The sequence below is a fragment of the Castor canadensis genome, chromosome 16 (assembly GCF_047511655.1).
Source record: "Castor canadensis chromosome 16, mCasCan1.hap1v2, whole genome shotgun sequence".
Classification (NCBI taxonomy): Eukaryota; Metazoa; Chordata; class Mammalia; order Rodentia; family Castoridae; genus Castor; species Castor canadensis.
In genome coordinates, this window is record NC_133401.1 from 48,378,829 (window position 1) to 48,405,186 (window position 26,358).

Genomic DNA, 26,358 nt, shown 5'->3' on the forward strand with positions numbered 1-26,358 from the left:
GTGACTGCTTAAGGGATCCATGGAGTTGAAATAAAACCCACTTCATTTTGGATTGTCTTCCTTTGTTTTTTGTAGTATATAAAATCAAGAAGACAAATATTTATTTATTAAGCCCCTGCTGTGTAAGAAGCATTGTGTTTGACCTGTGATTCTAGGCTTTCTTCACCTCTAAGAATCTGTGACTAATTAGTAAGATGTAAGCCTTAAGCATAACATTTAAAAGTTGTTCTAAAGTGGGTGATTGTATTAAGTTTTTGAATGTATGAGAAATAATTACAAAGTTATCACATGCTAAGTAAAAATGTAATAAACTTAGAAACTATTTCATGTATTTAGAATGTACCCCTGCGGACACCAGAAAACATCTTAACATGTCTGCTCAGGCACATATGTATGCACATGCACATATTTGTGCATACTTAAAAGCTTTAAAAATTGGCACATAACCTATAAAAAATATGGTCAGCCCTCCCTTTTGAGTTTCTATCTCTAAAAAAACATTCACTATTATAATTTTTAGGAGGAACTTAAGAGTCATCAGAAAACATAGCCTCCGTGGCAGTTTGCTTTCCGGCGTAGGTAAGGCCTTCTACAGTCAATTCTGCTTTTCCTACTAACCTTAAAAGAACTAATTTCCTAAGAAGAGTTTAACACAAAGTTTGGTGCTATATGTATTCTCAGGAGTGATTAGTTGTAGTCAATTACAGCAGCCACTGGAATGTAATATAAACATCTTCCATTCCAAAGGGTTAGAAAATATTGCCTTGTATGTTTTAATGATTCAGTTGGTTAGACAAACATTATAACACACCTGGACCAGACACTTATAGACTGCAGATATGCTGGGTTAAAGGAATGCAAAATAAGCAATTGAGGAGTTGTTTTTGGTGACACTGGGGTTTGAACTCAGGGCTTTGCTTCTTGTTAGGCAGGTGCTCTGTCTCCCCCCTCCTTTTAATTATTGGTGTGCTGGGGGTACATTGTTACATTTACAAAAGTTCTTATAATATATTGAATATATCATACTTGAATTCATCCCCTCCCCTCATTCCTGGAATAGTTTCAACAGGTATCTTTTTCCATTTACATACATGTGTATACAGTATTTGCACTATATTCACCCTCCCATGCTTTTTTCCTCCTCCCACCACCACTGGTACCACCCCCCTCCCCCCACAGGACCTGTTCTACCTTCCAGTTCTCTGATTTTGTATATATATAAAAAAAGACATTTTTGTTTAAGATAGCTATATAGGGAGTTTCCTTATGACATTTCCATTTATGTATGTATGTATTATAACCCGTATTGCTTCATCGCCTCTATTTTTCTCCTTTCTACCTTAGTCCCCTTCTCATGGTGTTCTACCTCTTGAGCCATGCCTTCAGCCTGTTTTGCTCTGGTTATTGTAGAGATAGGGCCTTGATTTTTGCCAAGGCTGTCCTGAACCAGGATTCTCCTATTTGATGCTTCTCACCATCGCTGGGAATGTCAGGTGTGTGTCACTGCACCGAGATAGAGTCTTGCTAACTTTTTTGCTCAGACAGGCCTGGAACCACGATCCTACAGATCTTGGCCTTACAAGTGTCTCTAGGATTTCAGGCGTGAGCCATGGGCAGCAGGCTGTAAGCATGTTTTTAAATGTAGGACATCAGGCTCTAAGCCCTATCTATATTCATTCAAATTTACAATCTGGTGACAAAAACAGTGTAGCTGAAAGAGATCTTCTGTTTTATCAAACAACTCTGATGTGCCTTGATGAGTCTACAAAAACATAAAATGTATAACTTTCATCCTCAAGAAGTTTATAATGTAGTAAATGACATTAAAAAAACCTTTAATGTATAATAAAGTGACAAAGTACTAAGGTAATAGGTGGTCTAGGGGTTAAAGAATTTTAAAACTAGATTTTAGAGATAATTTAGTTCAATATCTCATTTATTGAGGAAACACTGAAATGGATCTGTTTTTATCTCCAACATATGGCCAGAGTCACACTACTGGACAATGTGAGAACCAGACTTTGAATTTGGGTTTCCAGGCTCTGACTTAATACCCATTTGTGAGCGCCCATGAACCTGTAGGAGTGGGAGGAAGTGAGCATCGAAGGATAGGCAGATGGTGGGGAGAAGAGCTGCTGCTTCATGCTGAAGAGAACAATTTGAAAGTTTAGAAGACCTGCTGATGGCTGGATGAGAGTAGAAGGCACACAGAGGAATTAACTTCCATTAGCAATGTGGGCCTAGATTAAGGAGGGTTTTAAAACCAGGTAGATTTTATGTGGTAGCGCTGAGGTGCTTTTATTGAATTCTTGAACGGAATGACTTAATAAAAGTTGTATTAGTTTTATGAATTGTAATATCAGTCCGTGATGGTGAGCATGAAAGATTGAAGTGAAGTATTACCAGGGGCAGGAAAAGTTTGTAGCAACAGGTATAAAGTAGAAAATTCAAATCCACAAGACATTTCTTAGGGGAAAAATGATGCTCTAGGTAGTAGTTTTATAAAACAGATATAAGGAAGAAGAATGTAGAATGGACAAGGACAGAATTAAAATAATGTAGAAGGACGAGGAAGAATTGAGTTTTGTGTGTGTATATGTGTGAAATTAAGATTGACATTGTAAAGGATTTTGGAAATCATCTGATCTATGCTGAATTTGGGAGTAATATTAGGTCATCCAACAATATATTTTGGGCGGACTTGGAAATACAGCATTGAAAAAAAAAAGAAAGGAATGAAACATTATAGTGAAAGGACCAAAATGCAGAGAAATATGTCAAGGAATATGAGTTCTCTAAAAGATTAGGGGAAAGAGTGGTAGGCGCATCCTTAGAAATGTTCCCTGCAATGAAGGGGAAAGAAGTAGAGGAACTGAAGAGGAGACAACAAAAGAGTGAACTAACAATATGAGTGTGGAGGAGAGATGAGCACCAGACCCATTTAGAATGTGTCCATCCTTTACTTCTAGTTAGCCTTGTTATAACTTCCTTTTTTCCAGTACTGGGGTTTGAACTCAGGGCCTTCACCTTGAGCCACTCTAGCAGCCCTTTTCTTTCTTTCTTTTTTTTTTTTTACTTTTGGCTTCCTCATGCTTTATTTTTTTTTCATTTTTCTTTTATTATTCATATGTGCATACAAGGATTGGTTCATTTCTCCCCACTGCCCCCACCCCCTCCCTTACCACCCACTCCGTCCCCTCCCTCTCCCCCCCCAATACCCAGCAGAAACTATTTTGCCCTTATTTCTAATCTTGTTGTAGAGAGAGTATAAGCAATAATAGGAAGGAACAAGAGTTTTTGCTGGTTGAGATAAGGATAGCTATACAGGGCATTGACTCACATTGATTTCCTGTAGCAGCCCTTTTCTGTGATGGGTTTTTTTGAGATAGGGTCTCATGAGCTATTTGCCTGGGCTGGCTTTGAACCGAGATCTTCCTGATCACTGTCCCCTGAGTAGCTAGGATTATGGGTGTGAGCCACTTGTGCCCAGCATAAGTTACCTTTTTTAAATGACTCGTTATTTTGTGTGCAAAATGGGATAAGGACAGTACTTATATTTTAAGTAAGAGGTACTGTTAAATAAAGCAGTGACAGAGTTTGGCCACTCAGGGCTTGATGGATACATTCAACAAACAGAAGATCAAAGGCCATAAAGTAGGAAAGAACAAAGAAATGACATTGTCTCTGAGAAGACAGACACACAGACGAACAAACAAACCCACAGGTAACTTCTGAAAGATGGGTCTTGGGGGAAAGTAGTATAACAAGTCATGAAGTGGTTAAACCAGGTGCAATGTGTCTACAGGTTCCCAGTGGTGAGTCACCTTCCAAGTAGAATTAAATAGAATGAAACTCAGGAAGCTTTTGTTATTGCTCATGATATTAAAATGATTACTACTGTTAATGAAAGCTTACGGTAAAATACAGAATTTTAGGTTTCCTTATGGGAGTTTTCCATATTATTGGGCAGTCACAAATGAAGTTTTTAAATTTAGGGTTAATAATCAGTTGTACTTATTGTATACCCTTAAAGACTGTTAGGCTGTCTCTGTGCATTTGCAATTATATATACATATGTGCATGTGTATATGTATTTACATAGTTATATAAATATAAAATTTTGACTGGAATACTACTTATATTCAGTGCTGTGAAAAATCATGATGGATATGGTATAAAGCTAATTAGCAGTAGTATATCTAATCTGTAATTATCACTGCCCCTTGTTTAGAGTGCATTTTTGACATTTGTTCCTGCCCCTCAGACTCTCCATCAAGTTATTCATTTATTATTTGTTTGGGTCCTAGGCCACTGACAGGAAAAACTGCTTTTTCTTCGAATTCCAGTTTTCCTGTATTAATTTGTAGTAGTGGTTTTACTTTTCATAAACAGCTTCAGTGGTGCCTCATGTTTTTAATGACACAGTTTGTCTCTAGCCATAGGTCTGTATTTGTACCTGCAGGTTTGAAGGACCTCAGATCAAAAATATTTGAAAAAAAGACTATGTGTGTGTACTGAGCATATGCAGCCTTTTTCTTATGATTGTTCCCTGAGCAATACAGTATAACACCTGTTTACATAGCCTTCACATTGTGTTAGGTGTTATAAATATCGGCAGAGGATTTGCTGTGCATGGAGGATATGCAAATCCTAGAACTGCACGGTTTTATTTAAGGTACTTGAGCACCTGCAAATTTTGGTATCCAGGGTGGTGGAGAAGGGGGCATGGAGCTCTGGAGCTAATTCTTCTCAGATACCAAGCAGACTGGATTTGTCTAGAGAAAGCAATTTATTGTGAAAATTTCTATTAGCAATTCATTCGTAAATGTTTAATAATTCATTAACTTTTATCTTTTTGTGGCCTTTAATCGTAAAGCTTGTTTGAAAACTAAGGTAGGAAAACCAAATACAAATTTTAGAAATTTCCTATCTTAAAAAATGAGCTTTTGAAACAAGTTTTATAAAATCAACTCTTTTGACTGTGAACACCTAAGAGATAGCATATTTTACAAAATTATATTATTGTATATTATATGTAGTATAATATATGATAATACTATATTGTGATATATTGACTACATTTTTATTCTTGTCACATTAAAGAACGTTTTTGTAATTTTAGGAGAAAATGGAAAAATGTTTGTTAAAAAATCCTGTTATTCTTGCTGTGCCTCTGTTGTAAATACATACCTGCCTTATTTCTCAGGAGTTCTTTTCTGTTAGACCACAGTGAGATTTCTGGAAGTTATGTGTGACTTCAAAATACCATGCTATGTCTACAGGGTATATCTCAAGGCCTCAGTGTTGACCAAGATGATGCTCTATATGGCTTATATTCTGCAGTTTATGAAATAGCAAAACAAAGTAAATGAAAACTAAGATGGTGATCTGCAATTAATATAAATTTAGTATTTCTCCTAAATTTTCTGAGTCATCAATTTGAAAAGTATAAAGCATATAGTTAATCATAAAACCCCACACGAAGAAAGAAGGAAATATTTTTAGAGAACCAATATTTTGTAAAAGCATTGTTATCCTGATGCTGCTGGTTCAGGGACCACACTTTGAGAACCATTATTACAGGTTATGTTAGAATGATTTGCTATTGTCCGGATGAGAATGAGGACAATGTTTTAATTTACGAAAGCAATCTTTACTGTGTAATTCCTTGGCCTTGCTTACCATTAGTAGGGATGTTATATTGGCGAGCCTCTCAGTGTTTCTTCATCTAAACTTTCTAGCACATTCATTCATTAAATACTTACTAAACATCTGATTTATGGCAGGCATATTTAGAATAAGATAAAGAGTAAGGCATGTGTAGCTCCTGTCCTCAAGTTTACTTTCCCTTGGGAATCACATGTAGATTAAAAAATAGGTAAACAGGCAACTCTATCGTTTCTATTTACTTAGAGAGAGGTTTACCAATACAGTTGGTTGAAATAAGCCAAAAGGAGAACACAGGCAAGAAGACTGGTATAATCAGAGAGCAAACACTGTTAGGTATTGTGGTCTCTCTACAAATACAAGCATTATCATATATACATGTAAGTATATGTAGAATATGCTTCCAAAAGTGAGACTCTTAGAGAAGACTAAGGGAGGAGGAAAGAATGATAGAGAATGAGTAATAAAGAAATCTATCACATCTGTGTGGGAACAAGACACCACAAAACACATTGAAGACTGTTGAACAATATAGATAGAGGGAAAAGGGTGAGAAAGAGTAGTGGAGGGTGGCTAGATTGACTTAAGTACAATGTATTTACCAGTAAAATACCAAGGCAAAAATCTCACCGAACAATGACACCTAAACAATGAAGGACAGGAATGTAAAACAGGTCATGCTAATGAGGGGGGGCACTAGTAGGAGGGGCAGGGTAAATGAGAAAAATATAGAGGGTGGGTCTGGATGATGTACTTTATATACAAGTTGAGAACCCCTAGAAGAGGAATAGCTAGGTCTGATAGAAGGAAGAGGGGCAATATTACTTTAACTGAGACATTTGAATGTGCACAGTTCTAGAGGTGAGAAAGTTTCTTTATTCTAGGATCTGAAAATACATTAGCCTACTAGTGAGATTGGAGTGGGAGGTGAAGGAGGAACAGGAAAGAAATGGAGAACAACCCATAGGTTTTGCTTTATAGAAAAAAATAAAAGGACTTTTGTTTGCTGAAATGGGGGAAGAGTTACATGTTTTGGTCAGGGGGAAGTTCAGCTCTATTTTGAGAGAATTTGGCAAAGGAAAGGTCAGCTACAGTGACTAAAATAATTGCCACGTGGAAGTAAGGAATGCTCAGAGAAGTAACTTTGTTGCTGAGAAATTTAGAACATTCTTTGGATGTTAATAAAATCTAGGGAAACAAAACAGCTTTACATGCAATCACCAACATTATCCAGGATTAAAAGGAAAACAGTCATATTAGAGGACTTAAAGAAATAGTGACATCTATAAACATTAATGTAAGAAGCTAAATTTAAAAGAATGAAAATTCTAGCTAAGTGAAGAGAGGCAGCTTGTTTAGCGGTACGTGAAAATAGTAATTAATACATGGTCATAAAGAGACGGTTGAGGGCAGAGTTCATTGACTCGTCAGAGAATATAAAGTAAAGTGGTTACCGTGAACATACAATGCTAACATGTCAAAATATGACCTGCTGGTAATCTTAGGGAGATGAAGGAACAATGTTAGAATGGAAAGAAAAAGTGGTTTCTAGAGATTTCAAACATGCAGTGCTCAGTAAACTCCTTGAGAATGAAATTTAAATGCCTAAGTAGTTTTGACAGTCTGAGTTTAGCTAGCTCATGCCTTAGAATTCTATTAACTTATTATAGAATTTTAACTCATTACAATGAAAGTCAATCTGTTTTTATTTTTTAAAGTGATATTTTCCACTTCTCCAAGGGACTATTAGGAGGTTTAAATAATCCGTGTCCTTATGAAAGAGAATTATAGGCCTCCTTGAAATGAATAAGGCCACAGACGTTTGGAGTAATATTAATTTAAACTTGTGACTTTTTGCTGTTGTGTTTCTTTCCATTTGATAGAAGCAGGCTGGCTCTGTTTTGCTCACCAATATATTCACTGCACTTAGCTCAGTGCCAGCCACATAACAAATGTTCAATAAATACTTGTTGAATAAATGAGTATGTGAATTTTACATAGCTCTGGATTGTCTGGAAAAGTGATAATTTACAAAGCAGTTCATTTTGTGGTGCCCTCAGAGATTTCAGTTTTACTGAATTCAATTATTATGATAGCAAGCTATGCCTGAATCATATTAGTGCTTATTGCAAACCAGGCATAATGTTTTTGAGATATTTTTCCAGGCATTGAAGAACATTATTTTAGTTATTTTATAACACTATTTTATAAAATAACACTATTTTATAGTGTTATTTTAAACCAAATATAAGTCACTTTCATATTTTGTGTTGATGTTTAAATTATTTTGACCAATCTTCTCTTTAAAGAGAAATTATTGGTTGACCGTGTTGTTCCTAAATTCCAGATACTAAAGTATTGAGTTCCTGATACCTTTGAGAATAAATACTGTTAGTAACTATTGAAAGAAGTTTTATAAATTGCAGATGAGATTGCTTTGCTACAGTTTTTCCTGGGAGTCCAGTAGATGTACTTATTACTGTAGTCACATGTAGAAAAATGAGAATTTCCTGCCTGGTTCAAAGTTCTCTATTTTCTGATCAGCATATCAGACATTTTGCATTCATTCCCTAATTATGTGTCTACACTTTATTTTTCTTATTTTTTGTGTATCTGACCTTTATTTTTTTTCCCTGAATCTCTTAGTTAAAATCAGTTTTACTCTACAATAGTTTGAATTGGCTTAGGCTGCTTTTTCTGATAATTCTCAACATGTATGTTCTATCTCTTTGTTACTAACACATATACTTTAGTGGTTGCACTTTCTCCTCCAGCCACTCTGCAGTGTGCTGTTTAACACTAGCTCATAGTATAGAGTCTCAAACATTGTTTGCATGTAGAAGGAGAACTTGATGAGCACCAAGCCAAAGAAGCAGTGTCAAGTTGTCTTGCAGAGTGGGAAGAACCAGTATTTACCAAAAGAAAACAGGTTGGCCAGGGATCTGTTACCATAAAGCAGTTATAGACTAATTCTCAAGGGTTGAGCTGTTCTTAATAGTATGTGTGAGAAAACATTTTACAGGTTTTTAGCCAGAGGATTTTATATAAAAATGGTAATATAGGAACAGTGTAATGCTATGACCTTGGAGAGAATGTGAGATACTGGGCTTGAGAATTTTGGATCAGATGCTTTGAATCCAACACTAGTCCTATTAATGCTGTGATCATGGGCTAGTTACTTAACCTCACTGGACCTTAGCTTCCTATTTACTTAATGGGAATAGTAATATTTCCTAACAAGAATTTTTAAAGAAAGTTTTGGCATACATAAGTTTTTCCCCAAAGATGAGCAAGTTCTATTGCTAAGTATGGAAAGGGAACTCCGAATAAGTTTCTTCATTCTTTGCAGAGCTTTGTGCGTATAGATTTCTATATGGTCTTAACCCACGTACATGATCCACAGTGATTCCAACTATGGAGTGTTTTAAGAAAGTGTGGGGTTTAAGTTTTTCTGTTCCCTTTGAATGAAGGTCAGCTTGTGCTGAGATTTTAGGTGGCTGCTAGGTGAAGTGTGAGGGACAGGGGCTATAGGAGGACCCAGGGACTACTTTTAGCAGATGGGGGACACTTTTCTGTGTTGCTATTTATATTTCCATGCAAGACATTGATTGAATCAAAAAAGTTTGGAAAATCAAAAGCATGCTCAAGTGGTTTTTTTCTTTAGCTTTCTTTTCTCTTGGATTCCACCTTGCTTTATTCCTTGGCTTCTAAAGTTTGTGGGGATGGTAAGATTAGAGTGGCAGGGAAATAGGGAGGAATTCTAGCCTGGTTATTGAGTGGGGCTCTCAGAGAATAAAGCATGACAAAAACATAAGGGTCTGACACAGAGAGCAGTCTTGGTAGAGAAGTTCATTGTCCTCTTTTTTTTATTCATTTATTCACATGCATACACTGTTTGGGTCATTTTTCCCCCTTGGCCCCTGCTCCCCCCTCTCCCTCCTTTGCTTCCAGGCAGAACCTGTTCTGCCCTTATCTCTAGTTTTGTTGAAGAGAAGACATAAGCATAATAAGAAAGACAAAGCATTTTTGCTAGTTAAGGATAGCTTTACAGAGAGATTCCTAGCATTGCTTCCATGTACAAATGTGTTACAATACAAGTTGATTCATCTCTAACTGATCTTTATGCTGGTTCCTGATCCCCTTCTCATGTTGATCTCTGTTGCTTTAAGGTTTCTGTATTAGTTCCTCTGGAGTGGGGACATCAAATGCTTTCATGTTTTGGGTTTACTACCTATTCCCATTCCTCCTGTATGTGCTCTCCCCTTGTCACGTGACCCAAGTCCAACAACATTGCTGTATTTGCCCTAGATTTAAAGTCCGCATATGAGGGAGAACATACGATTTTTGGTCTTCTGAGCCTGGCTAACCTCGCTCAGAATAATGTTCTCCAGTTCAATCCATTTACTTGTGAATGATAAGATTTCATTCTTCTTTATGGCTGAGTAAAATTCCATTGTGTATAAATACCACATTTTCTTGATCCATTCGTTAGTAGTGGGGCATCTTGGTTGTTTCCATAACTTGGCTGTTGTAAATAGCACTGCAATAAACATGGGTGTGCAGGTGTCTCTGGAGTAACCTGTGTTGCATTCCTTTGGGTATATCCCCAGGAGTGGGATTGCTGGATCATATGGCAGGTCTATGTTTAGATTTTTAAGAAGTCTCCAAATTTTTTTCCAGAGTGGTTTCACTAGCTTGCATTACCACCAACTGTGTACAAGGTTCCTTTTTCTCCATATCCTTGCCATCACCTGTTGGTGGTGGTGTTTTTGATGATGGCTATTCTAACAGGGGTGAGGTAGAATCTTAGTGTGGTTTTGATTTGCATTTTCTTCATGGCTAGAGATGGTGAGCATTTTTTCATGTGTTTTTTGGCCATTTGAATTTCTTTTGAGAAGGTTCTGTTTAGTTCACTTGCCCATTTCTTTATTGGTTCATTGATTTTGGGAGAGTTTAGTTTCTTAAGTTCCCTTTATATTCTGGTTATCAGTCCTTCGTCTGATGTATAGCTGGCAAATATTTTGTCCCACTTTGTGAGTGGTCTCTTCAGTTTAGACACCATTTCTTTTGTTGTGCAGAAGCTTTTTAACTTTATGAAGTCCCATTTGTCCATTCTTTCCCTTAGTTGCTGGGCTTCTGGGATTCTATTGAGGAAGTCCTTGCTTATACCTATTACTTCCAGAGTGTTTCCTGCTCCTTCCTGTACTAACTTCAGAGTTTTGAGTCTGATATTAGGTCCTTGATCCATTTTGAGTTGATACTAGTACAGGGTGATAAACATGGATCTAGTTTCATTTTCTTGCAGACAGATAACCACTTTTCCCAGCAAAATTTATTGAAGAGGCTGTCTTTTCTCCATCATATATTTTTGGTACCTTTGTCAAAACTAAGGTGAGTATAGTTGTGTGGTTTCATATCCTTGTCTTCTATTTTGTTCCACTGGTCTTCATGTCTGTTTTTGTGCCAGTACCATGCTGTTTTTATTGCTATTGCTTTGTAATATAGTTTGAAGTCGGGTATTGTGATACCTCCAGCATTGCTCTTTTTGCTGAGTATTGCCTTGGCTATTTGCAGTCTCTTATATTTCCAAATGAACTTTAGGATAGATTTTTCAATCTCTTTGATGAATGTCATTGGGATTTTGATGGGAATTGCATTAAACATGTAGATTGCTTTTGGTAGTATAGCCGTTTTTACTGTGATTGTTCTACCAATCCATGAGCATAGGAGATATTTCCATCTTCTGTAGTCTGCCTTGATCTCTTTCTTTAGGGTTTTGTAGTTCTCCTTGTAGAGGTCATTCACATCCTTTGTTAAGTTTACTGCTAGGTATTTGATTATTTTTTGAGGCTATTGGGAATGGAATTGTTTCCATATATTCCTTCTCAGTTTGTTCTTTATTGGTGTATAGAAAAGCTAATGATTTTTGTAAGTTGATTTTGTGTCCTGCCGCCTTGCTGTAGCTGTTTATGGTGTCTAGGAGTTTTTGGGTAGAGTTTTTTGGGTCTTTAAGGTATAGGATCATATCATCTGCAAATAGGGGTATTTTGACAGTTTCTTTAACTATTTGTATTCCTTTTATTTATTCTTCTTGCCTAGTTGCCCTGGCTAGGAATTCCAGTACCACGTCAAATAGGAGTGGGGATAGTGGGCACCCTTGTCTTGTTACTGATTTTAGGGGAAATGGTTTCAGGTTTTCACTGTTAAGTATGATGTTGGCTGTAGGTTTGTCATATATAGCAATGTTGAGGTACATTCCTTCTATTCCTAGTTTTCTTAGAGCTTTATCATGATGTGGTGTTGGATCTTGTTGAAGGCTTTTTCTGCATCTATTTGAGATGGTCAAGTGGTTTTTCTCTTTGCTTCTATTAATGTGCTGTATTACATTTATAGATTTGCATATGTTGAACTACCACTGTATCCCTGGGATGAAGCCGACTTGGTCATGGTGGATGATCATTCTGATGTGTTGTTGGATTCTGTTTGCCATTATTTTATTGAGGATTTTTGCATCAATGTTCATTAAGGAAATTGGCCTAGTTCTCCTTTTTGGAGGTGTCTTTGTCTGGTTGTAGGATGAGAGTAATATTGGCTTCATAAAATCAGTTTGGAGCGTTCCTTCCCTTTTTATTTTGGGGAACAGTTTAAGGAGGGTTGGTATTCTTCTTTAAAGGTCTGATAGAACTCAGTAGAGAATCCATCATTCCTGGACTTTTCTTTTTTGGGAGACTCTTTATTGCTACTTCAATTTCATTTTGTGTTATAGATCTGTTCAGGTGATTAATATCCTCTTGGTTCAGTTTTGTATGGTCATAAGTATCCAGAAATCTGTCCATTCATTAGAATATAGGTTTTCAAAGTAGTCTCTGAGAATTTCCTGGATTTCCGTGGTGTTTGTTGTTATCTCCCCTTTTGCATTTCTGATTTTACTGGTTTGGGTTTTTTCTTTCCTCATTTTAGTCAGGTTTGCTAGGGGTCTGTCAATCTTATTTATTGTTTCAAAGAACCAGCTTTTTGTTTCATTGATTCTTTGTATGGTTGTTTTTTTTTTTAATTTCTGTTTCATTGATTTCAGCCCTTATTTTTATTATTTCTCTCCTTCTGCTTGTTTTGGGATTTGCTTGTTCTTATTTTTCTAGGAGTTTGAGATGTAGCATTAGGTCATTGATTTGAGATCTTTCTGACCTTTTAATATATGCACTCATGGCTATCAACTTTCCTCTTACAACTGCCTTTGCTGTATCCCATAGGTTCTGGTAGGTCGTGTTTTCATTTTCATTAACTTCCAGAAACCTTTTAATTTCCACTTTTATTTCATCAATGACCCATTGATCATTGAGCAATGTGTTGTTCAGCTTCCAATTGTTTACATGTTTTTTACTGTTTCTTTTGTTAATTTCTAGTTTTAATGCATTATGATCAGATAGAATGCATGGGATTGTTCCTATTTTCTTATATTTGCTGAGTCTTGCTTTGTCCCCTAAGATATGATCAATTTTGGAGAATGTTCCATGAGCTGCTGAGAAGAATGTATATTGTGTGGAAGTTGGATGAAATATTATGTAGACCTCAGCCATGTCCATTTGATCTATGGTGTGATTTAGTTCTAGAATTTCTTTATTGATTTTTTGTTTGGATGACCTATATATTGATGAAAGGGGGATATTAAAGTCTCCCACTACCACTGTGTTGGAGTCTATGTATGTTTTTATGTCCTTCAGAGTATGTTTGATGAAAGTGGGTACACTGATGTTGGGTGCATATAGGTTGATAATTGTTATTTCCTTTTGGTGTATTTCCCCTTTTATTAGTATGGAGTGTCCTGCTTTATCTCGTTTGATCAATGTAAGTTTGAAGTCTATTTTGTCTGAGATAAGTATTGCTACCCCTGCCTGTTTTCGGGGGAAATTGGCTTGGTAAATCTTCTTCCAGCCTTTCACCCTCAGCCAGTGCTTCTTTCTATCTGTGAGGTGGGTCTCCTGTAGGCAGTAGATTGTTGGATCTTCCTTTTTAATCCAGTTTGCCAAGCGGTGTCTTTTGATGAAGGAATTAAGTCCATTAACATTCAATGTTAGTATTGATAGGTAGGTGGTGATTCCTGTCATTTAGTTGTCTTTGTTGTTTAAGGGTTTGATTGTGTGCAGCTGAGTCAGTGTTACTCTCTACTTTCTTGCCTTTTCTTCTCCTGTGGTTTGATTTTTGCCTTTCCTTTCATGATTTTGTTTGCTCTCACTTTCTGTGTGCAGAATTCCTTGAAGAAATCTTTTGTAGTCGTGGTTTGGTGGTCATATATTGTTTTAATTTTTGCTTATCATGGAAGACTTTTATTGCTCCATCTATTTTGAATGATAGTTTTGCTGGGTCGAGTATCCTAGGGTTGAAGTTATTTTCATTCAGTGCCCGGAAGACCTCACCCCATGCTCTTCTTGTTTTTAAGGTTTCCATTGAGAAATCTGTGAGTTTGATGGGTTTACCTTTGTATGTTACTTGTTTTTTCTCTCTTACAACCTTCAATATTCTTTCTCTATTCTCTGTGCTTGTTGTTTTAATGATAATATGTTGTGGGATAGTTCTATTTTGGTCATATCTCTTTGGTATCCTGGAGGCTTCCTGTACCTGAATGGGCATAGTTTTCTCTCAATTTGGGAAATTTTCTGTTACTGTTTTGTTGAATATATTACTAATTCCTTTTGCTTGTACCTCTTCTCCTTCTTCAATGCCCATGATTCTCAGGTTTGGTCTTTTGATGGACTCATTGAGTTCTTGCATATTCCTTTCACAGGACTTGTGTTTTCTGACTAATAGTTCTTCACTTTTTCTTTTAATTACCATTTCATCTTCAAGTTCTGAAATTCTGTCTTCTGCTTATTCTAGTCTTCTGGAGTGGCATTCCATTGTGTTTTGTATTGTTTCCTTCTTTTTTCTGAGGTTTTCCATATCATGGGTCACTTCCTCTTTAATATTGTCAATTTTTGTCCTTATCTTTTATCTCTCTATTTATTTTGTTTTTTGTTTCACTTTGGTGTTTATTTAGGATTCCTATGGTTTCATTTATTTGTTTTTGTGATTTCTCATATTTTTTATTTTGTTGTCTTGGAATTTCTTTAGTGGCTCCTGTGCGATTGGTTGAACACGTCTACTAACATCTCTATGAAATTCTCATTGGTTACTTGCAGAATTTCTTCTTTCACGGTGTTCCTTTGGACTTCGTTGGGTTCCTTGGTATAATTTATCTTTGTTTTGTTGGAGTCTGAATCTGGGTATCTGTTTTCTTCATTTCCCTCTGAATCCTGTACTAATTTATTTTTTGGGGGAGAATGGTTTCCATCCCTTTGACGTCTTGCCGTCATTCCACTTGGTACTGTTTCTGTCCCTGGTCTATGTGTAATTTAGTATTGGCTACCTTACAATAGTAAAAATAACAAAACCAAGAAAGAAGGAGAAAAAAAGAAGAAGAAAAAGAGAAAAAAAAATGGAAAACCAAAGAAATCAGCAGGGAGAGATGGTGGGCAATCAAACAGCAATCAAGACAAATAAGCACTTAAAAGAAAAAAAAAAAATCCCTGGTTCAGGAATAGTAGAATTTCAGTCTTCATAGTTCTGGTGTTACTCCTTTAGCATCCAGTCCTATTTGTCTGTGTCTCTTAGGCAGATTTGGAGTCGGTGTCTGGTGGTGCTGGAGCCCTCCTGTGGCTGGTGGCAGATGGTGTGGCAGATGGTGTGCCAGCGGGCCAGCAGGCATGCAGTGTTCTGGCAGGCTGGTTGGTGGGCCTGAGGGGCAGAGTCCTGGTGGGCCAGCAGTGTGGTGGGCCTGCAGGGTGGAGGAAGGTGGTACAGCAGCCAGGCAGGCCAGTGGGTGGTGGTCTAGTGGGCCTGGATGGACGGCATCCAGGCGGGCTGGTGGGTGGTGTGGCTCAGCAGTTCTGAGGGGTGGAGGCCTGGTGGGCAGGAGACAGCCTGCCTGTTCTTTCAGTGTATCGTGATGTGGAGAAGCCTTCCATGGGCTAGGGGTTCAAGGTGCTGAAGTTTCAGCCCTCCCTGGTGGTTTACCTCAGCCAAGCACATATGCAGCATCTCAACAAGGCACCTGATTCCCGGAACTCACACAGTCTGCGTCTCTGTCCCAGTCACCATTCTGGATTCTGTGTCTTGAGCTCTAGCCTTGATGTGTACCCACACACAAAGCTACATTCTGAGTCATTATCAGAAATTTTCCAACTGTGAAATTAAAGTGCAGATGTAATTTCTTTATTAAGATTTCTTTATTAGACTCTTCTTACTTTCATTATCATATCTGTCTTACCCTCCTGATACGTTGCTTTACTGTTTTCAGTGTCCTTGAGTTCCCTCCTTACCAGACTTGCTGAACCCACCAGCAAGTAACCTGACCCTGCATGAGTTGTATCCTACTTTACTCTGCTTTGATCTCGTGATCCTCTTGCCTCAGCTTCCTGGGATTAAAGGTGTGCACTACTGTATCTGACTGTATATCATTCTTATTGTTCCTGATTTAAAATAAGTGTAAGTGAATTACTGTGGTTTCCACCAGTGACAAGTAGTAATTTCCAGGGGAAAAGAAGACGTACAAAACAAAAACAAAGGCAAAAGCAAGCTATTGACACTGTTTGGGTCTCATGACCACCAGGGTTTGGGGAAAGAAGGCTGTGTGATCAGTGACTCTTACCAGAATCACATTGAATGGAGTAGAGAAATTTCCGAAAAAGAAAAGAGGCCAGTAGGACAACTATAGTCCTCTCAAGTAGGACTGCATTCCTTGCCAGTGCCAGCTGTTCTGCTTACTTTTGCTTCCCTATCTATTATGCCATAATTGAGTTCAGGTGAGTTAAGTTCCTTCTTTTTTAAAAGATGAAAATACTGCTCCAGCAGTTTTGAGTGATTTATATCCAGTGTAAATTACATCAGACTGGTTCTGCTAATACCAGGAAGGATTAGCAGTTTTGACTGTGGAGGGTGCTTAGCAATGCAATAAAGTGGTATGCAGCATGGACTGAGAATCACATGGACCTGGGTATGAGTCACAGAACTCTATTACTCTTCATCTCTATGACCTTAGGTAAGTCACTTAATTTTTAAAATCCTGACTTTTTAACCTGAAAAATGAAAATAGTAAACTTATCTTTCAGAATGGTTATGACATAAGATGTAAAAAGCATTTATGGTAATGCCTAGTACATAATGGCTGCTTACTGATTACTAGCTGGTATTATCAGTCCTACTACTAACACTGCTAATAATAGACACTACCCTTTTGTTACCCTGGTCCCAATGGCTCCCAGTCACATAGAAGTAAGAGTTCAAAAGCGTTCTCTAGTTTTGCTTAATTAAAGCTCTTACCAGATTTTAAAAACCAACCCAGAAGAATTACTACTGTTGATAGCATTGGTTCTATGGGGAAATGGGTTTCAAGGTGTTTTAGCTTGAAGAAAACATACTTTTGTAATATCACTCATTCTTCAGTGAGAGATGCTCTGTTCTATGTATTTTTATGATACCTAAAGTTCCTTTTATGAGGGGAAGGTAGACAGGTAATTAAGGGTCAGAATCTGTATAATAAAATGGTAGAATTAAAGAATATTTTAGAATGATAAAGTGTACTTGCAGAGGCTGCTGACTAGTGTATATTCTATCATGACATGTGGCTTTGCATTGGGGCAGCTTGACTTGGACCAATTACACTACAAATGAAATTTCAAGCCTTTTCATTTTGCTTCTGTATTCAGTGGTTTAGCATTTCACTTCTAAAAGTCCTGTCATAACTGTGGTCTTCTGGAGTGATGGACTGGTTGGTTCAATATTAGGAAATGTTTTTATGTTAAATAGGTAAAGAATTCTCCTGAACTTGACTGTGTTCATTGCCATGGAAACTGATCTCAATGAAAGTCATGCAGATATGCCAGGATCAAAATAAATAGCCACAGAGAGAGTGGGCAACTGAGTCTGTTTTCCATGGCTTTATTAATACTACAGACGACTATTTAAAAAACTATTCATATTGAGAGAAAACTTATTTACTGCTTCAACTGTTATCAATAAGAATAAGTTCATGAGTGAATGATCTTAGACCCACAGAGCCATAATGAGGACTTTCTAGTATAAAAACCTCAGTAACCAAATCTGTTAATACTTCTGTGCCTGCTTTGTTTAGTGAAAGTTTATTGTGTGTATTAAGGAGTCATGGTTATGGAATTGATACTGCACTGGCCTACTTTTTAGAAAATTTTCAAAGTTTATCAAGAAGACGCTGAACAAAATCTAGAAAACAATGGATGTTGTTTTAATTTGACAGGTGATTTACTAAATAAAGCTTAGAAGCATTGCTGTTACTTGCATTCCTGTTTTTCAGTGCATGTTTGCATAAAAATAACAACTTGATAAGTATTTTCGTTTTGTAGATTGTCAAAGTTTATATCAAGAGTATATAATCAAGAAAGTATAGGCTTTCTGTCAAATATTCTTTTAATGTTTTCTGCAGTATACACTTTTGGCATGTTTAATATGGGGTTGTCTTTCTCATTTCACATACTCTAGTTCACAGTCATAGAATCTTCAGTTTTGGAAGACTGTAAAATTCATTTTATTAATTCCCCATTCATTTGATGATAGTATATTTTGAAGACTTAATAAGAAATTAACACCAAGAATGGGTTTTTTACTTTTAAAATGTCATATATTTCATGTAAATAGTTCCTGAAATTATGGTAATTTTTTATATTTCTTGCCAATAAGAATTATAAGTAGTTGACAGAAGCTTATTTTTGTATTAGTACAAAATTTATAGAACAACTCTGCTACTTTCTGAAAGTGCATTTAAGTTCAGATTACTGTATAGTTCCCCATGGAAATAGCCAGTTACTGTTTGAGTAAACTCTAGGTCAGATATAGGTACACAAGTTGATTATAGGACTTGACTAGGTGTAGTGAGTCAGTAGGAGAGAGAGAATGGAAGCACTTAGCCCGTATTCATGAGTCAGTTCAGCTCAAAGCCGTGGATGCTTTTCTTATGGTTATTACCCAGAATGCTTGGCAAGCAAAGCTGTAAAGAGAATCTCTTCTGTCCTGTTCACCCTCCTCCTGCATCTCTCTCCCTCTCACATAGGAACATAGCCTTGATCATTTTGATAATTTTTACTGCATATCTTACTTGTAATTTTGATTACATTGTCTGAAACCTCAGTTTATAGCCTTAAATCAAGTTATCCTCAACAGTGTCCACTGCTGCCCTGAAGGAGGAAACCAAAAGGAGCAGTTTAGTTTTAAAATACATTTTGCTTTTCTCTCTGCATTGCATTAGAGATATTCTCCTTTAGAAGCCAGTGTCTTGACTTTGAAATTGTTAAGAATTCACAATACCATATCGACACGGATGGTTGCTGTAGAAATCATTTTTAAGTTAGAATGACCATACTTTATTAATTTTTAATAGGCCATTTTTACAGCAGTGATAGGCTCATTGCAAAGAAGGAGGAAGGGGTAGAGATTTCTCATTTATCCTCTTCCCCTTCAATGCATAGCCTCCTCCTACTATAGGTTGAGCATCACTAATTCAAAAACCTCAACTGCTCCAAAATCTAAAACTTTTAAGTGCCAATGTGGTACCACAATGAGAAATTCCACACCTAACCTCATGTGTTGGGTCAGAATCCATGCAGGTACATTAAAAATACTGTGCAAAATTACCTTTGGGCTATGTGTAGAAGGTATGTATGAAACATAAATGAGGTTAAGGTTAGGCTTGTATTCCATCCAAAGATACCTCATTGAATATGTGGCAGTAGCTCCAAATGTGAGAAAGAATCAAAAATCTGAAACATTTCAGGTTCCAAGTACTTGGGGTCAGGGATACTCAACCTGCATTGACATCACCCACCAGAGTGTTATATTTGTCCCAATAGATAAATGTACATTTATACATCGTCACCCAAGGCCATACTTTATATCAGGACTTGGTCTTGGGATTGTACATTTTATGGGTTTGACAAATGTGTAATGATACATCTATCATTATAGTGTCGTAGAGTATTTTCATGACCCTAACAATCCTACACTCCTGTTTTGCCTTTTGCAGATTGTTATACAGTCTTCTCAGAATGGTTTTTTCTCAGTCAGGACTATTATACATTTGATGTTCCTCCGTGTCTTTTCAGACCTTGATAGCTCATTCCTTTTTTTAAGAACTGAGTAATATTCTATCATCTGAATGTGCCACACTTTATCCATTTACATACTGAAAGGTTTTTTGAGTGCTTCAGTGTTTTGGCAGTTATGAATAAAGCTGCTGTAATCTTCCTGGCTTTTAGGTATGTTTTCAACTTCTTTGGGAAAATACCAGGGAGCACCACTGCCAGATTGTATGGTAGTTGTATATTAGTTTTATAAGAAGCTGCCAAACTGTCTCCTAATGTGGCTGTACCACTTTGCATTCCTGTTAGAAGTGAAGGACAATTGCTGTTTGTCCACATGGTCACCAGCATTTGGTGGTGGTATATTCCTGGATTTTGGCCGTTCTAGTAAGCGTGAAGTAGTTGTTTTAATTTGCATTTCCTACTAGCATGTGATGTGGAGATAGTAAATGTTTATCTTTTGGATGAGGTGGCCATTAATGTCTTTAGTCCATTTTTTAATCCAATTGTTTGTTTTCTTATTGTTGAGTTTTATGTGCTCTTTATATATTTGGAAAATAATCCTTTGTATCGGATATATCTTTTGCAAATTATTTTCTCCTAGTCATCTCTGGCTTGTCTTTTCATTAACGTCTAGTGTCTTTCACAGAATAGAAAAATTTAAATTTAATAAAGTCCAGCTCATTACTTCTTTCATTCCTGGCTTTGATTTTATATTTAAAGAGTGTTTAGCTGAGTATGGTTGTGTACGCCTGTAATGCCAGCACTCAGGAGACAAGGACAAGAGGATCATGAGTTATAGCCTCAGTTACATAACAAGTTCAAGGCCAGCCTGAGCTACATATCAAGATCTGGTCCTAAAAAACAAAGGGGTGGGAATAACACTAAAAAGAAAAAAAGTTTTATATTTTACACTAAGGCCTGTGATCTAATTTGCAGTTTTAAGTTAATTTCGGTAAAGGATTGTAAGGTCTGTAATGATTGAGTTTTCAGTGAGGATCTCTAGTTCCAGCACAATTCACTGATGAAGCTGTCTTTCTCTACTGTATTGTCTTTGTTCCTAACAGTTGACTGTATTTGTGTGGAGCAGTTTTTGATACCCTAGCCTATTTCATTGGTCTGCAGTTACATATCCCTTAATGGTGGAGATAAGGGTTAAACATGATTCCTTAGGTGATTTTATCAGTGTATGGACATCATAGAGAGTCCTTAAACATAAACCTAGATGACAGAGGGTAGTTACTCAGCGTGGCCTTTTGATGCAGTCATGAGACATAGTAAGCCTGAAATGTATGAGGCTCTTGCCGGAATAACATGGCATACTGTTTCAAGTTTTTTGTAAGTAGAGAAACTCTAATCTAATGATAAATACAATATAGGGAATACATACAGAAGTAACAGTTATTTATTACCAAGTATTATGTGCCTTACTTGATTATCTGTATTATCCTTTTATAAGACTGACAGTAAAGAAAGTTGGTTTATACCAGCATTACCACAAATGTGACAATGCATTACTCTAGGGCAATACAACAGCTACCTCACTAGATGACAGGAATTTTTCAGCTTCATTATAACTTTGCAGTACCGCTGCCTTATACGTGGTGTGTATGTTTTTGTTAGATTTACGCCTATGTATTTTATTTCTTTGGTGATTACATAAGTGGTATTGTTTTTATTTTCTACTTTCTTCATTGCTGGCATATAGGAAATGGATTGACTTTCGTATATTACCCTTGTATCTGGCATCCTTTCTATAGTCATTTATTAGCAGACGGTATGTATTCTTTCATATTTCCTACATAATGAATTTGCCTGTTTTTGTATTAGGGTAGTGTCAACCTAACAAAATGAGTTAGGAAGTACTTTCTCTGCTTCTTCTGTCTGGAATAAATTTTAGGGAATTAGTAAAATTTCTTACCTGAATGTTTGGTTGAATTTATCTGGGAATAAATTTGGGCCTGGTGTCTTCTGTTTGGAAGATCGTTCAATATGAATTCAATTTCTTTTGTAGACATAGCCTTATTGATAGTTTTTGTTTCTTTTTCATATGAGCTTTGGCAGATTGTGTCTTTCAAGAAATTAATCCATTTTATCTAGGTTATCACAGTTGTGTGTATGGATTTTTCATAGTGTTCTTTCACTATCCCTTTGGTGTCCCTGTGATCTTTACTGATGGGCATCTATAGGAGAGGAAGTGTTGATTAGGTGTCAATCTTTTAGCAAGTGTCAGCCTTCTGACCATGTACTTTACAAGGGCTTCTCAGCTTTTACAATCTGCTCTCAATGGGACAGATATCTAGAGTGGGCTGGAGGTGAGTACTTAAGCTTTTCCCACCTGGGGGGCTCACAAGGGCTGAGGTTTTCTTTCTTGCAATTCAGTTAGGCTATGGTAAAACTCTAGCAGGTTAGGTTTAGTTTCTCAGTGGGTAGACTTATTAAGAATAGAGTGATATGGCATAATTCAAAATGATTTCTTTTCTCCTTTGCTTGCCAGAACCAGTAGATTTTTCTCCAGTTTCATTGTGAGAACCACATTGTGCTCCTGGAGGTCAAATGTAGCAAAGGAGAGGGTCCCACTCATGATTATTTGCCTCTGAAGTTTTCAGACTTCACAGTTGTCCACACTGAGACTCCAGCAATTAAACAATTACTGCTCACCTTGTCCTACACAGGCACTAGTTTCTATGGAGGGTTCTGCTCTGGTAAGTTGTGATTTTCTGTATCTACCTGTCTGTCTCTCCAAGTTTTGGGACAGTGTTTTTCCTTGTGATCTCACCTCTTTTGGATCCAAGAAGAAGTGTTATTTTTCAGTTTATTGAGCTCTTGTTTAGGATGGAACAGTGACTTCCAAACCTTATGTGTGAGACCTAAAACAATACTTTTAGTGTCATTAACTGACCCTGACCATACTACAGCATTAAGCAAGAGAATAGGAAGCTGTGGTTGGATTTTAATTCTGTGAAACAAAGGCCAGGGATGGTTTGGGTTTGCCCAAAATTTCCTAGCTCATATGTAGTTGAGGTGGGGCCAGAACCTAAATACTCAGACTCTCAATCAAATTCTCTTTCTAGGACATCTTTAAATTCTACTTTCCTGAAACTTAATTTGAATGATTCATATATGAAAATGTTCCAATAGGCTGAAGTTAATTTTTCAATTTCATATTTATTGGGTGCCCCACCCTTTTCTGTACCTTCTTTAATAGTTTTCCTTTTAGAGCTGGTTCCTGATGGTGCTGAATGTAGAGGAGTGAGGGTCTGCCATTTGGAGGGGAGGAAATGTCTCATGGCGTAATTCCATGTCACTTTTATGTTACAGACAGAAGAGGAACCAGAGAATAAATCTAGCTTCCTTTACATACATTTGAATTTATAGAGAATTCTAAAATCAATGGTAATCTGCAAACAAGACACATGCAGTGGAACTGCTTATTGCTAAATGAGAATTCAGCATCATAATTAAATTGCAAAGCTTGAATTACACCCTATTTTAATGTTAATATTTGCTCTTTCTTACCATGGATGTCTGCACATAAACCCTCTATTTACTGTGGAGGTCATGGTATAGGATATTTAAAAAGATGTTCAGCTAGAACTCATTTTTCTGATGAGCTCCCAGGTTCCCATAGCAATTTTAGACAACACATGCTGTTTTACTGGAAGAGTAACTACAGGATATAGTGGCTCACTCTCTACCTCCCATGGCAGAACTTCTGTTTGTTTTGTGAATTGGATAGTTAAAGGTGCACGATGAAACTTGCCATCTCTGTGAGACAAGAATAAAATGGCTGCCATGCTCCAACAGGTCCACTTTTTATTCCATTAAACATACATTTCCTAGATGGTCACGACGTCTGTTTTTTCTAGAACTTCTTACTCTGAAAGCCCTATGATCTACAACATAAATTTTAAATTCCAAATGACAGGGAGGAAGGGGGCCTCATAAGTGAAAATGTTTCTCAAACAAGTGAAAGCAAACAGATTTTTTCATGGAAATTTATTTTTACTTTTCTGACCATTAAGTGATTTCCCTAGCAATAGAAAGCAATTCCCTGTAGTCCCTCCCCATTTAATGGTTGAAGCAGAAAAGTACATTAAATCTTAATTAGTTATACTATCTATAGCAGCATCTGGCATTACTGAATTTTTGCATGCATCTAAAAACAGTATAGTAATCATTCTTTACCTGAAGGAATAGATTCCAGCATTCTGTTTCATTTGATAACCTTCCTAGTCTTTCAATTACAGAATTTGTTGAAAATTATCTTATAAATATGTGCATATGCATATACATACACATTTATAGTAATGTGTGGATTTGAATACCTGTATGTTCCTTCCTAAGTAGTATTCTGTTTCATGTCTCAGAAAAATATAAAATGACAAAAATGAGAACTAGATGGTTTCTTTTAAGAGCTAAGTTATTGAAGCAGTTTCTTTTATCTTCATACCATAAATACTTTGAAAACTTTTGTATATTTCATTTTGTTCAGACATCTTTTAGCATCCATTTGATTTTTGTGTCTTTGATACTCTCAGTTGCTGGGCATGTGAGCCACTCCACCAGCATTGTTTTATATTTACTTTCTTTCATTTTCAGTAAAACACTTTAAATTCCACCTCCAACTGACTCTTCCTTTGCTACTTTACATGTATCATTTATATGATAGAATCTGAAAATAAAAACACAATTTAGAAACAAAGTTGAAAACATTTTCATCATATTTGCTTTTGAAAATTGTTTTTTGAAATTCTTAACCCATTAATAAATTATCTTCATGTCAGACATTCAGGATCTCACCCATTGGGTGCTACATATTTACACTGTGGTAGGTGTAGTTGTGTATTGTGCAAAATTCACAGAGGAATTTTCTACAAGTTTATTATGAATTTTTAGCAACTTTCTTCTGGAGTAGTAAACCCATGTGCACATCAGTTGTTGATTCTAGCACTGGAAAAATGTGGAAGCTGTTTTGCTCACATCCTAAAGGAGGGCGTGTGCTACTGGGGAGTGTTCCTAAATGTTCTATAAAATAAAACTCATGTTTACTCTATTGGAGATAACCTGCAGTAAGCAAGCTGGCATATTTTGTGAATCAAGGGTGTGTTCCAGTTTCATTGGGAAGCAGGGACACCCCATGCCCTTGGGCTGTGGCATGAGGAAGCTGCCCAGCTATTCTTTTCTCTCTGCTCCTCCTACCATATAGTTTGAAATAATGTGTCCAAGTAAAAGCAAAACTACAAGCTACCTTTTCCTTCTTTTGTTATTTTAAAAGGCCTATTTTTAAGAACTAAGATTAAAAACTTGAGAGACAGTATGAAGTGCTTTTCAAGTGTTTTTTCTTTTCTTCAGCTGAACCACTTGAATTAGACAAATTTCTTTTGTTAATAATTATTATGTATGCTATATGCAAGCTAGAGTATTTAGTTTTTTAAACTCCCACAGTCTTGAAATAGCGTGTAAACATTTGATTTTTAGGTGTTACCAATGTCCCACACTGCATTTGAATTAATATGAATTGCATTGTTTTGTTGCTAATAGATTAGATGAGTCTGTATCAAATTCCGAACCACTGAAGCCCCAGCACAGAAGGATGTGAGAAGGTTCAAACTCTCTGAGCTCTGATTCCTGCTGCTGGTCCTGGGAGAGGTTGCGTAGAGATGAGGTGGTACCAGAGAGAGGTATTCTCTTTCATTGACTAGTTTTTCTTATTGGTTTCAGAGCATCATCGTGTTGGAGGGAAGGAAGTCAGTATTTTCTCTGGATCATTTTCTCTGTCGTTAGCACTGCTTCCCATCCTTCCTTTTGGGCATTACTTAATGAGTGCTGGACATAGGCTGGACATTGTGTAGCTCTCCTGGAAAAGACTCCTTAGTACTTCCTGTTGTGCACTTAGTGTAGTAGAGATGATGTAAGAGTGTGGGCTCCTGAATTGTACTGCTTTTGTTCTACTCCTGATTGCTTTGCCTTCAGGTGAAGTTGTCCCTCCATCACTCCTCAGTTTCCTCCTGGGTGAAATGAATATACTGCCGCTACATTAAATGAGATAATACTTGTGGAACATTTACAGCAGTGGTTGGGAGAGATGCATACCACTGCTTGTAGCCATGGTACAAAGTGATCGGACCAGCTTTATTTAGTTAGAAACATTTTATTTCACTTTGGACTGTCCCCACTCCTACATAACCTTTGGAATACACTGTGTTCACATTTTCTTTTCTTTAAAAAAAAAAAACCAAAAAACCCCTGAAATTCCCTGGCTTCTTAGAAGCTTCCAGTGTAACATCTGCTGGTAGACACTCCTACACACACAGCATCCATGGCTCTCCATGCCCTGTGCAGTACTGGGTAGCTTTTCCTTTCCTGATGTTGCTAGTGTGAGTTATTTATTTATTTGAAGTCTAGCTGTTTGGCATGTTATCATTTATTTACTGTTTGTTTAGAATAAGTCTTTAGAAGGGTAGGAACCATAGTAATTACCTTGGTCTGTGTCTTACCTTGCACAGTAGGCGTTTGCTAATTAAAATATCTAAGAACAATTTCAATG

At 36.8% G+C, this 26,358-nt stretch overlaps 1 protein-coding gene across 4 annotated transcripts in view; it reads left to right on the forward strand.

The window, feature by feature from the left end:
• Commd10 (COMM domain containing 10) overlaps positions 1 to 26,358 on the forward strand; it is a 157,870-nt gene that overhangs the window by 53,266 nt on the left and 78,246 nt on the right. For 2 of the 4 annotated variants that reach the window (XM_074056993.1, XM_020171573.2), the window contains one exon: positions 521 to 565. The exons of the other annotated variants lie outside the window; for them this stretch is intronic. In XM_074056993.1, coding sequence (XP_073913094.1) covers positions 521 to 550 — 30 coding nt within the window. In that variant the 3' untranslated portion in view covers positions 551 to 565. Of the gene's footprint in view, positions 1 to 520; positions 566 to 26,358 lie in introns of those variants that run through there. 4 annotated transcript variants of the gene reach the window in all.